The 12,183-nt window shown below is 44.9% G+C and overlaps 1 protein-coding gene across 1 annotated transcript in view; it reads right to left on the bottom strand.

Moving 5' to 3' along the window:
- Nucleotides 1–5,793: 5,793 nt before the first annotated feature.
- KIAA0368 (KIAA0368 ortholog) overlaps nt 5,794–12,183 on the bottom strand; it is a 76,660-nt gene continuing 70,270 nt past the window's right edge. Inside the window, exons 47-49 of the mRNA XM_019554951.1 lie at nt 11,192–11,280; nt 9,592–9,663; nt 5,794–8,730 (exon numbers count right to left, since the gene is read on the bottom strand). Of these exons, the coding sequence (XP_019410496.1) occupies nt 8,591–8,730; nt 9,592–9,663; nt 11,192–11,280 (301 nt within the window). The 3' untranslated portion in view covers nt 5,794–8,590. The remainder of the gene's footprint in view (nt 8,731–9,591; nt 9,664–11,191; nt 11,281–12,183) is intronic.

Raw genomic sequence — 12,183 nt, 5'->3', positions numbered from 1 at the left:
CCCAGCTGACTTCCTGCCCTTTGGGCAGGGGGCTGGACTCGATGATCTCCCGAGGTCCCTTCCAGCCCTAATGTCTATGAAATCTATGAAATAACCAGAGCAGTGATTCTCAACTAAGGTGCCGCAAGATCCTTTTGAAGGGTGCCACAGAAAGTGAAAGAAGATAAGCGGGTAAGGGCAGGCTTAGATTCTGCCTGCCTTACTGCTCCCCTGATCCCACTGCATGGCCCTTCTGTAATAAATCAAAAGTTATGGAGGGGTACCTTGAGCCTAAACAGGTTGAGAACCACTTATTTAGAGTGATCTATCCCCTATTCGTTACATTCACTGGCTTCTACTATCATTGGTCTAGAGATGCCAGAGGAAACATCTCCAACCATTCTGTTCAACATCTATTAATAGATGTCATCCATGAGTTTTGTCTAGTTCGTTTTTGAACCTGGCTAGGTCATCTGCTTCTACCATCTCCTGTGCCAATACATTCCATAAGTGAACTACATGTGTTGAATAAAAAGGTACTTGCTCTTTGTAGTTTTAAACCTGTCTCCTAAATTTAGTTGGTGTCCCCTATTTCTAGTATTCTGGGACTTGGTGAACAAGAGTTCCCTCTTCACTTAGGCTATCCACACCTTTCATGATTTTATATACCTCTATCTTCCCTCTCGGCCTTCTTTCTTTTCAAACTATAAAGAGTCCTAGCCCATTTAATTTCTCCAGGTATGGCAACTGTTCTATACCCATGAGCATTTCCATTGCCCTTCTCTGTACCTTTTCTAATTCTCCTACATCCTTTTTATGATGCAGGGATCAGAACTGCGTGGTATTCAAGATACATGACACCAAGGTCTTTCCTGAGGTGTAACAGCTAGTTCAGAACCCGGCATTGTGTTCTTTATAATTGAGATAATTTTTCCCCAGGTGTATTACCTTGTTCTTGTCGATATTGAAGTGTATCTGCTACTTGTTTTGCCCACTCACTCTAGTGAGATCTTTCTGCAGCTTCTCTCAGTCAAATCCCAAGATAACAATCTAAAATAATTTGGTGTCATCTGCAAACTTGGAGATTTCATCATGCACCAGATTGATGAAAATGTTACACAAAATTGGGCCTAATGCAGATCTCTGCAGGACTCTGCTTTGGGACCTCCCTCTACCCTGGAAAGTGACCATTTAGCCCTACCCTTCTCCTGCTATCTTTTAACGAGCTTTTGGTCCACTAAAGAACCTTCCCTCCAACCCCATGGCAGTGCAGTTTTTTTAAAAGCCTTTAGTGAAGAACCTTGTGCTGAATGCTTTTTGATACTCCATATATATTATGTCAGCTGGATGCCCCTTGTCCATGTGCTTGTTGACACCCTCAAAGAACTCCAGCAAATCAGTGAGGCAGGATTTCCCTTTCCAAAAGCCATGCTGACACTTCCCCAGGGGATGTTTGTCCATGTTACTTGATTTTTATCTTCATTATAGATTCTACCAACTTGTGAGGGACAGAAGTGAGACTCACTAGTCTCTAGTTCCCAGGATTGCCTCTGGATCCCTTTTTGAAGATGGGCATTATGTTGACATCCTGCCAATCCTCTGGCACAGAGGCCATTTGAAAGGGTAGGTTACATGCTGTTGTCAGCGGTTCAGTTTCACCTTGGAACTCTTGAGTTGAATATTCTCCAGTCCTGGCGACTTCTTAGTATTTAGTTTTATCAATTTGTTCTAGAATTTCTGTTTTCACTTCAACTTGATTCAGGTCTATAGACCTATCTGCCAGGAAGGATTAATCTGGCATGAGAATTTCCCCAATATCTTCTGTGATAAAACTGTACAAAGAATTCATGTTGTAAGAAGTTGAGACTTCTCTCCTATGAGGTCCCTTACTTCTACCTGAGACTCAGGCTTAAGATCTTTACAGTGCTAAATGCCTGACTCTGGATCTCTGTTGAACAATACATTGTACATTGAAGCCCCTTCCATGTTGCAGATGGAGATCCCAACAAAGAAACAGGTCCATAAAGTTGTCAGCTTCATCATTGGCTTGTGATCCACAGCTACCCATCTTGCTTATCAGTTCCGAAAGCGACACCCTCTGCCCCCAGGCATATTTGACTCTTTGCTGGAGCTTAAGCATACAACTCTGTTAGCTACATTCTCTAGATCAGAAGTTCTCAAATTGTGGTCCATGGACCACCACTGGTCCACGAGCTCCATTCAGGTGGTCTGCAGAAAGGTTGCAGGACAATTGAGAATATCTGTATCTTGCCCTGCACTTGATTTTTTTTTTTCTGATGACAGAGATTAAATGGTCTGCCAAGACCCTCAGCAATTTTCAAGTGGTCTGTGAAAAAAAAAAGTGTGAGAACCACTGCTCTAGATGTAAAATGGACTCCAGCTTCTTTGTGCAGGCTGTGTGTCTCCTTAGTTGAGAGATCCAGAGGTGCAGTGTTTTCAACCCAGAGCTTATCTAACTCCAGCCTATTGAGTTTCACAACTTCAGTGACAATTAAGATACTAAGTGCTCGTCACTAGGGATCCTGGTTTTCTCTGGCTAAAAATCACAAATTCTTCAATTAAAACCCCCAAAATCTGTGATTAAAATGAAATGCTGCTATATCTACATACAGGTATCAGTGGAACACAATGTTTTATTGATTATATTTACAATTTTGAAGCAATTTGAAAGCCTACCAGTGCCTCAATCACTCTAGTGAAATAAATTCTAAACACTTATAAAGTTTAGCTATTGATTTGGGGTTTATTATGGAAAATCGGAGCTCTCCCTGCCCCTTTGTTCACCAGGACATGGGTCTAGCTGTGGCTGTCCCCCACACTGCTTTGTGGTGCTGAGCAGCCCTGACTTGTTGGTGACCTCCCTATGCCAGTGCCTCACTCCCCACCCTCAGCCCTGCCCTGTTCGCAGGGGCACCAAAGCTGCCAGGACTATGGGTCCAGGGACCAGATACACAGCCCTTGCCTCCCCCCCACAAGTCCCAGCTACCACCTGTAGGAGGCAGCAGCTGCTGCAGCCCTCCTTCCCAGGCAGCATGGCCAGTGCAGAGCCCATGGTGGGGCACAGGGACAGGCTGCCTGCTGTGGGCTCTGGCTTCCTGCCTTGCTGCCCTCCCCGTGGGGGCTCCACAGCCCAGTGGATGGGACCCAGCATGGCAGAGAAGAGTGGGTTGGTGGGGCTTTTGCCACTGCTTAGAGCCCAGTGCTGCCATGGCAACACCAAGCCCCAGACCACCTTAGTTGGGCAGCAGCCCCAGCTCTAGCCCTGCCCAACTCCCTCCCTCACTATGGAGGCCCTCAATCCTCCCCCTCCCCACTCCCACACTTACCTGCAGGGAGCTGCTCTCCAGGCTGCCTGGTAGCTATGTGCATGCCTAGGTATACATATGCACATGGTGCCCCCTGCCTGACCGCCCTCTCCCTGCTCCCTCCAGGCCCTTGCAGGCTGAAACTCTTCCAGCCTGCAAGGGGAAACCCATTTCCTGCTTTTTTTTTTCCCCTTAAAATGAGAAAATCCAGTTTACCGTGTTTTTCCATGGCAAAGGAAAAACTCCAGATCCCTGCTTATCACCCTAAAGGCAATGATTTGCCCTTGGTTAAGATGACACAGGCAAAAATGATCTAGAAGGATCTGATTAAAATAATATTAATTTACCAAGGCTCATTACAAGATTACTCTACTAGGAGGAATACAGTGTGATTTCCTTGTACCCACACATTAGGCAGAAAGAGGTAAAAAGAGATTTGAGTCATTTTTGCAACTCGCTCTTGGCAGACAGGCCCAAGTAGAAAACTTGTAGCAAAGCAAGATTAAAAACAGACCCCCAGGAAATACAGTAGCAGACAGGAACAAAACAAACAGGACATCAAGAACTCAAGACTCAAGTTTATCCTGCAAAAGCCTGATCTTTTTCTTAAGTAGTGAGCACGTTATAGCTACAAAGTGCCATAGTAATGGCTGCAGAGCAAGGAGTAGAGAGAGCAATTGTTATCATGGAAGAGATATTTACCAAAATAGATAGCAGTGGGGATGCGCTTTTTTGGTAGGAATATGGACAGAGATGGCTATGAAGCCTCATATAGGAGCAAGGCTCAGGCGAAAGCTCATTCAAGCTCGTGGCTTCATCACTGTAATTTTCCCTCCTGTGTGAGAAACACCTGAGTTCCTGCACCTTCACTTGGTCTGCAGCTAAGCTAGAGTGTCTCAGATTATGATCAGTCTTTTGAGTGCTTTTGCTGATTGTTGCAAAAAGGCCACCTTGTATTTTGATTCCATGGCCACAGAATTCTCCCTTTGCAGAAATGTGCTCTGTAAGTGCACTGGGACCCTTTCTAGCCCTCAGAGAGCAGTTATAGTTTTGAAAAAGAGAGACTGTAACATAGTGCTTACCTGAATATGCAGACACTCTTAACAGAATTTTATAAGACAGTATGAACTGTCCCATTTATCTTGGTCTTGTGCCCTTGTGCACACACAGCTGTGGGATTTGCTTTTTCCAAGATGCCACAATTCATACTTCTTTGCAGTATTTAACATCTCAGGGCTGATAGGGACTTAATAATTTTTATTGCTTGTTTTTTCTGGACCACCTTGTCTGCTGCCTCTTGACCTCAGCCTTCCCCACAGTAGGGGAGACATTACTGGAATATACAGTGTACTCCCCCAAATACTGCATGGAGCCAGAGCTGGGGCAAGAACAGGGGTAAACCATTAGTGTAGTTGGCCATTTAGGCCACTTGGGGAACAGGCAAGGCCCAGATACTAGCAAGATGAGCCACTGAAGATAACTACAGACTCCTCCTATTTCCCATGCACAGGAGGAAAATTATTGTGACAGCTGAGAGCCAGTGAGATAGGGAAAGAGGAACACAATAGCTACTGGCTGCTCTTTGTCTTTGGTGGACATTTGACTGAATTATGTATCTGCAGGCAGGTTGGCTGCAGACTAACTGCACAGCAGAACAATTCGAGCTGGGGAGCTGCAAGTACTAGTTTAGTCCTGATCAGTCTGTTAACAGCACTAAGAGAAAATGAAGGAAGGTATCTAAGTGGCTACATGCATCCCCTAAATGCTTTTCATGTAACCAACTGGTCCCAGGTGTACCAGGAAGGGTGACAGGATTCTGAGGTCTCCCACCCAGGAATATGTTTAGGATAAAAGTTGATTGAACTAAACACTAGTTTAGTTCTCTTGGGGGCTCACTGCCAACGGAGGAGATACAGTGTTGTCTGTATACCCAAGTCCTACTGATAAGCAGTTCAATACAACTACCATAAATACAATTAACTGTTTTGCTTAGGTATTATTTCCTACACCAACAGATAAGTGCTTCATCAACTTCTGCTCTGTTTTCCCCTGCCTTATAAAAATCTTTGAGAGGAAGGTCCCTTGAACTGCATATGCAGTGCAACTGTATACGTGGCTGCTGTTTTAACAAAAAGCTGAGGGCTAAGTTCCTTAAATAGCAATTAAGTGATTTGCAATGTTTTGGTCTAGTCCTGCCTTCAGTTGCACCTACACAACAAATCCAAAACTGGCCCATTAGCAGTTTCAGTGCAGGCTAACTGATAGTGAACTACCAAGAGGTGCCATGGGCTTGGAGCAAAGCAATTATGTGGATAGCTGAAATGTAGATCGTTGTCTCTTCAGTTGAATCGGACATACAGTAGAAGTAGTGAAATCCATGAGGCGTGCCTAATGTGTAACACTAATGCCAGCTTGGAACTTTGCAAGGCAATGGACAGCAAAAACTGACACACATGAATAGGGAAAAAAATTGCCAGTTACTTCCAAGAACAGGTCATGCACTTTTATTTAATGTTACCTTTTTGGTAAGTGGGAGAGCATTTTCTTTCACTCAATTCATTTACATACTTTGACAGCTGAGTACAGATTGTGGTGAATTCAATGGAGACCTTGCAACATTAGAAAACTTTCCTTAATATACATCCATTTAAGCAACAGCTCACAGGTTAGAACGAGTGCTAGTGTCAAACTTGCACGCCTCACTCCTGGTATACAAAGCAGCATTGCAGCAGCACAAGAAATGCCCCAGAAGGGCAAAGTACAGTGTTTTACATAGTGCAATCACTCTTAGAGGAAAAACTCTAGGAAGGCCACATCTCTTTTTTTTTTTTTCTTGTCAAGTTTACAAATGAAAAGAGAATTGGGAATCAAACCTCTGTTTCAATTAGCATCAGCTTTGTGCAGGTAGGTTCTGTGTATAGGCACATGCTCTAGAGGAACTCTGAATTGGTTCTTTAATCATTAGAAAACATATTGCTTTGTGATTCAGAGAGGAACCGTTTTACCATCTCTAACTTCCCAATAATCTTGACCAGAATTGTCAACCTAGCTGTCATTAGAATTCCTAGAACATGTTCTTCCATGTACTATAAACTACCTAGGGGAAAAACACCAGGTTGTTCTGGCAACTAATACCGTTGCTCTACTTACAGCCACTCAATCATCTTAGGCTCTGCTTCCAAATACTTGAGTCCCTGCTGAAAGCAGTGCATTGGAGATCAGAACCTCTTAGGTTACTGGAACTATCTGCCTGTTCCTCGAGCTGTATGAAAAAGAACAAGTCGGATAAACAGTCACTGCAGCAAAGTAGTTGGGGTGTTTCCTCTCATCAAAAATGAGCTCTTGTGAAACAAGATTTCACAGAAGGCAAGTTCTGCATTCATTTAAAAGGTGCCTTCATCAAGAGATTTGCCCAATATGCTTTTAAAATTTACAAGTGTGCTTGGTACTCCGAACGACATGTAAACAAAGAGCAGCTCCCTGCCACGAGGTCATAGATAAGCACCTGCTCTCAGCACCAAGGGATTGCCCGATGAGAAGGGCTCATTTGATGCATTAGTGCTTGCTGAGGTTCCTGAAAGGCTGGCGGAGTCATCTACATCTGCCGAGAATTTCTTGCCAGGCATGCACTGGCTGCCTTCCTTCCTTCTTTCCATCAGCACATCAGACTGTTAAGGTGAACCAGTGCCAAAAACATTGATTGTTAAAGAACACACAGCACCCAAGGGAAAGGCGAGTCCAGAATACTCACTCCCGAACGTGCCACCTGCTTAGGGAAAAGGTGGGTGTCTGGCTAGGTTATTCAAAAGATTCTCTCCTCTTAGCTGACCATGTCAGGAGGGGACTGGAGAGCACAAGGGAGCAAATGAGGAAATGACAGGCCTTTTCTTACTGAAATCTGTGGCAGTGGTGTCACCAACATCAGCAAAGCAGCATCCTCAGAGAAGCTGTACATATGCTAAACAGATTGAGTTACAGTGGCCATTTTACACTTCTCAAACCTGTTGCCACAGCAGCAAATTTTGTGTCTTCTGTCTGTGGAGAGGAAATGGGGAGGGCACTATGGCTAGGTAATCAAATAGACGTTTTACTTCACATTAATGCCGACAGTCTTTCCGAAGTGCAAATTAAAAGGACTTGCTGGAAACCAGCCCAAGCTGGTGCCTGACAGAGGAGCAATTATGTCATTCGTTACAAACATTGAGAAGTCTAAATTGTTACAGGTTTCCAAAGCGAGAACAGGGTTATGAACAGGAAGGAAACAAGTACGACTACAAAAATTTGTCATTGGCAAACTTTGAACGCTCTTGAAAAACATCTCTAGAAAAAGTTTCATTTTAACTTTGTTTTCTGCTGCAGTTGTGGAGTGTCACGCAAAACAACTTTGAGAAGAGCAGTGTTCCACCTGTCAAGGTTTGCCTAGTTTCACAGACTCAAACTACCTACCCCCCATGGCAACTCATTAAAGTGCGCTCTCATGTGCATCCTTTGGGGAACATAGTGATTGTTGAAAATTTGGGAGACTGGAATCTATGAGCTGGGGGGAGAAGGGGAATATGGACTCACTCAGTCCACTTTGAGGTCAGAGGTGGAATAAATAAGTCAAAAGTACTCTGCCTTTCACAACCAACATGGGCAATGGGAGGGCGTGCAAAGGAGGAGGACCAGGCTGGACTAGCAGAAGGTGGAAAGCTGGGTGAGATCCTGCCGCCAGTGAAGTCCATGGGTGCTTTGCCACTGACTGCAATGGAGACAAGAGTTCAACTCTTGCTGATGCAAATATTAATTTCCCCCTGTTCTCCTGGGGACATCCAAAGAATCACTGTTTGGACATCAAGTATTAAATCTCCATGCACACGCACACACGCGCGCACACAAACACACACACAAACACACAATACAATGAAATGAAATTTAAGCATTTCATTTTCCAGTGTTGGTTTTTCCAACCACCTTCAACAACTCTTGTCAGGACAACAGGGATCTAAAGTAACTCAAGTAAATCTTTGCCTATTTTAAAAATCAGATGCATCTTACACTTGGCGTTTTTTTCAGGTCACACACCTACGAGCCCGCAAGGGCAAATCATTAGAGGTATTTACTGATACAACATTACCTAACCAGCAGCTTAAAAACAGTAAAAATAAAGTTAATGGGGAACAGAATTTAAGGCATTTTTATTTTGGCCAAGGAATGATGCATGCTACAGATTAATCTTCATTTTCCCACTTGGTTTTCAGATCACTGCACTGTGTGTTTTACATGGCACTTTGTTTGTTTTACAATTACTCAAGGTTTTCAAGTGTTTTCTTCAATACAGATGCTTTCTCTTGCAATTCAGGTCTGCTGTCCAATGCCATGGTAGTTAACGAGCCCATGAGAAGCTCCCTGCTTTGTGGGGTCAGACTTTCCCACTGTTTAGACTCTAGGTGGAGAAAGAGAGACAAGGCACATTTTGGTGTTATTTTCACGTGAATACTAGAGTGGCTTAAGTAACAAGGCTCCCTGGATGAAGTGAAGAGATTCCTGAAGGGCTCTCTATTGTGTTGGGCTAATTCAACCCGACTTACAAAGATGCACTGGCTTCAAGGAAGAGCAGCAGTTGCTTAGGCCCAGCTATACCGGGTCCACCATGCTCAAGCACAGGGACAGAGTCACTTCACGATGGCTTCAAAACAAAGGAGAAGAACACACAGCCACCTCCTGCTACAGTAAAGGAGGGGCACAGGGCTACACGCTAGAGCCTAAGAACTTAAAGGAGAAATTTGCTAAACAATGACAAAGAGCAGCCACAGCTGCACTGGATGCCAGATCTGTTTTAGGTCTAAGGGTGGTTTTTCAGGGAATAAATTCTCAAACTGAAGCTGAGGGGCTAATTGCAACAGCTCCTCCACCCCACCAGAGGGCAGGCTGTGTCCCTCCATGGGGCACTATGCAAAATCTGAGCCCACAGATTATCCAGAGAGTTGGAAGCAGGCCTGTGCTGCCTACACAGAGCTCTTGCTCTCCCCTCCAGGGGAAGAACTCACATTTCAGACCTCAACTTTACCCCTATCTTCTCCAAGACTGTCCCTCCATGTCTCCTTCCTGCTCCCATGTACAAGGCTGCATGCACATCATACATCACGACACAACATGCATTTCCAGGAAGGAAAAGCACCATTTGCTGGGTCACAGTGTTGCTCCTACGGCATCTAGTGGTGGCACTGCAGGACACTGTGTCTCTACACTTCCAGGCCTCTGAGCCATGCACTGAGCTGGACTCCCGAAGCCCAAAGAGCCTCACCTGAGAGTTTGGTGAGCAGCAGTTCTATCACAGACAAGGCTTCTGTTCTTATGGAGGTGTAGCTTTTATTTTCTGAGAAAGAAAGAACATATTCAGAGTGCACAAAGAGAGCATTAACTATTTGTAATCACAGAGCACTTGAGCTCGTGCAGTTCAGAATGCTTCTGTCCCTCACATAACCTGTACAGAGTGCCCCACACATCTTAACGGCATTGGGCTCTGCCCATATAGGCTCCTTATGCCTTGTTACTGAATCCACAAAAGCATCAAGCAGGAGCCTCCACCACAAACCCCACGGTCCCTCTGTTTCACAGGTGAGAGGAACTGGAAAGTGACAAACCTGGTAAACACAGCAGCACCATCCGATTTCTACCCAGGAGCCCTCAAGAAACAGCTTTTGTATGTGAAGGAAGCTCTTTGCCAAGAACTGTGTGGTCAATGCTTAAAATAATCATCTGGGGATTTTCTAATTCAGCAGAAGGTAGGGCAGGGTGGCCCCTTAGAGACCACCTGGTTCAGAGAAGCATGAGCTTCTGTAGGCAACAGCCTGCTTCACAGATGCTAGGAATGGTCCTGCTCTACGTTCTGCCTGCCTCTGGGGTAACAAGGCTAACTACCTCCAAACAAAGATGAGGCTGCAACAGCAGGCTTCCACTAGTGAGCACAAGGCAAAAACAGCTCTGATCAAGTTGTTTTCCTGAGACCAGTCCGCAACACAAAAGCCTGCGTGGGCCTTAGCTACAGAGGTAAAATCCTCACTCCCGCTTCAGCCTTTTTATGCTGGAAAGAGCTGTATTGGCAGAAATCCCTGGAAGTATAAGGCCAGGGAAGAGTCCTTGGCACAGCAGATCACTGTAATGTTCATACTCTGGACTGAGCCTGAAGTGAGTGAGCACTCTGGGGGAGATTCTGGGCAGTGCTGCCATCCACTGGGGAGGCTGGCATAGATTAGACAGGCCTCTCCATCCCTCGGAACAGCTTGCATTGTGGAAGGGCACAGCAGTTGCTTAATACACAGGTAGCTTGGACCCTCTCCAATGTGCAGCACAGAATGTCTGGGGAAACTGTAGAGGGATCTGTGGTTGGGGATAAATGTGGGCTACAGGTTCTGACATGTATTAGGCCTAGCTTCAAAGAATATATTTACTCCGGGCCCTGCTGCAGTGTGCTGAGCCTCAGGCCAGCTGTGAACAAGCTGATAGGGCAGAGCAAACAAATCAGACCTCTGTGTTACAAATGCCTGAGCTAACCACAGGTCTCTACAGTACCCTACAGAGTAGAACATGGACATAGCCAGAAAGTCTGAATGGAGCGAAGGGAAAATGGATCTCACTAAGCAGCAGTAGAGTTTGACTCTATGGCAGAAAGGAGAAAATATGGAAGTAAAAATGCCTGCCAGGACAGTTCTTCATGTACCTGCATGGAAAGCTATCTCCCCTCTCCTAGAAGTCAGGCATTTACAAGAGATTCAGGGGTTTCCTGCTTCAGAGGAGTTTGATGTCCCTGGGCAAAGTACCATGGGCAACTCCACTTCCAACAAAAAAAACAACAACAGTGAAATAAGCAATTAATTCCTAGCTACCTGTTGGAAAATATTTACCTAATGAGTGTGTGATAGATGAGCAGGTTTCCAAAAGTATGCCTCTCAAAGCCCCGGGGTCCAGGTGCTCCTCATCAAAAAGCATCAACCTAGCAAATTGGAAAGCCATGTTAGATGGGTTGACTTGGGAAGGGGTATAAAGTGGGGTCCTGGATCTAGTATTAAACATTAACATCTTCATTAATGATTTATATATGATAGAATCAAGTATACACTTGGCAAATTTGCAGATGACACCAAATTGGGTGGAGTAGCAGACATTCCTGAGGGTAGGGCTAGGATCCAGAATGACCCGGATGAACTGGAAAACATGGTCCAAAATTAATCAGATAAAACAGAAGGACAAACGCAAATTTTGCACCGAGAATGAAATAATTGCATGCACAAATACAGACTGGGGAATGATTGGCTAGGCTGCAGAACTGCAGAGAGGGACAGGGGGTTACAGCTGACTGTACGCTGAATATGAGCTAACAGTATTGCAAAAAAACCCAACAGCATCCAGGGTTGTATTAACAGGAGTTCACTCAAAAATCAAGGGAACTGATTCTTCTGCTCTTTTCAGCACTGGTGAGGCCTCACTTGGAGTACTATGTCCAGTTTTGAGTCCTACACTTCAAGAAAGATGTGGGCAGATTGGAAAGAGTCCAGTGGAGACTGATAAAAATGATTAGAGGCATGGGAAACATGACTTATGAGGAAAGGCTGAAACAACTGTGATTATTTAGTCTGGAGAAGAGAAAACAGAGGGGGGACTGGATAATAGTCTTCAAAATACCTAAAGGGCAATTACAAAGAGGATGGAGATGGGCTTTTTTCTGTGGCTTTAAGGAACTGAACTAGGAGCAATGGCCTCAAGCTGCAGCAGATGAGATTTAGACTGGAAATAAGAAGGAACTCCTAGCTGTCACCAGCCCTGACATAGTAGGGATCACAGAAACGTGGTGGGACTCATCGCATGACTGGGCGGTGAGTGTCAAGGGCTATAGGCT

The sequence above is a fragment of the Crocodylus porosus genome, unplaced genomic scaffold, assembly GCF_001723895.1.
Source record: "Crocodylus porosus isolate Cpor-Errol unplaced genomic scaffold, CroPor_comp1, whole genome shotgun sequence".
Taxonomy (NCBI): Eukaryota; Metazoa; Chordata; order Crocodylia; family Crocodylidae; genus Crocodylus; species Crocodylus porosus.
This window is presented reverse-complemented; position numbering and strand designations above follow the sequence as displayed.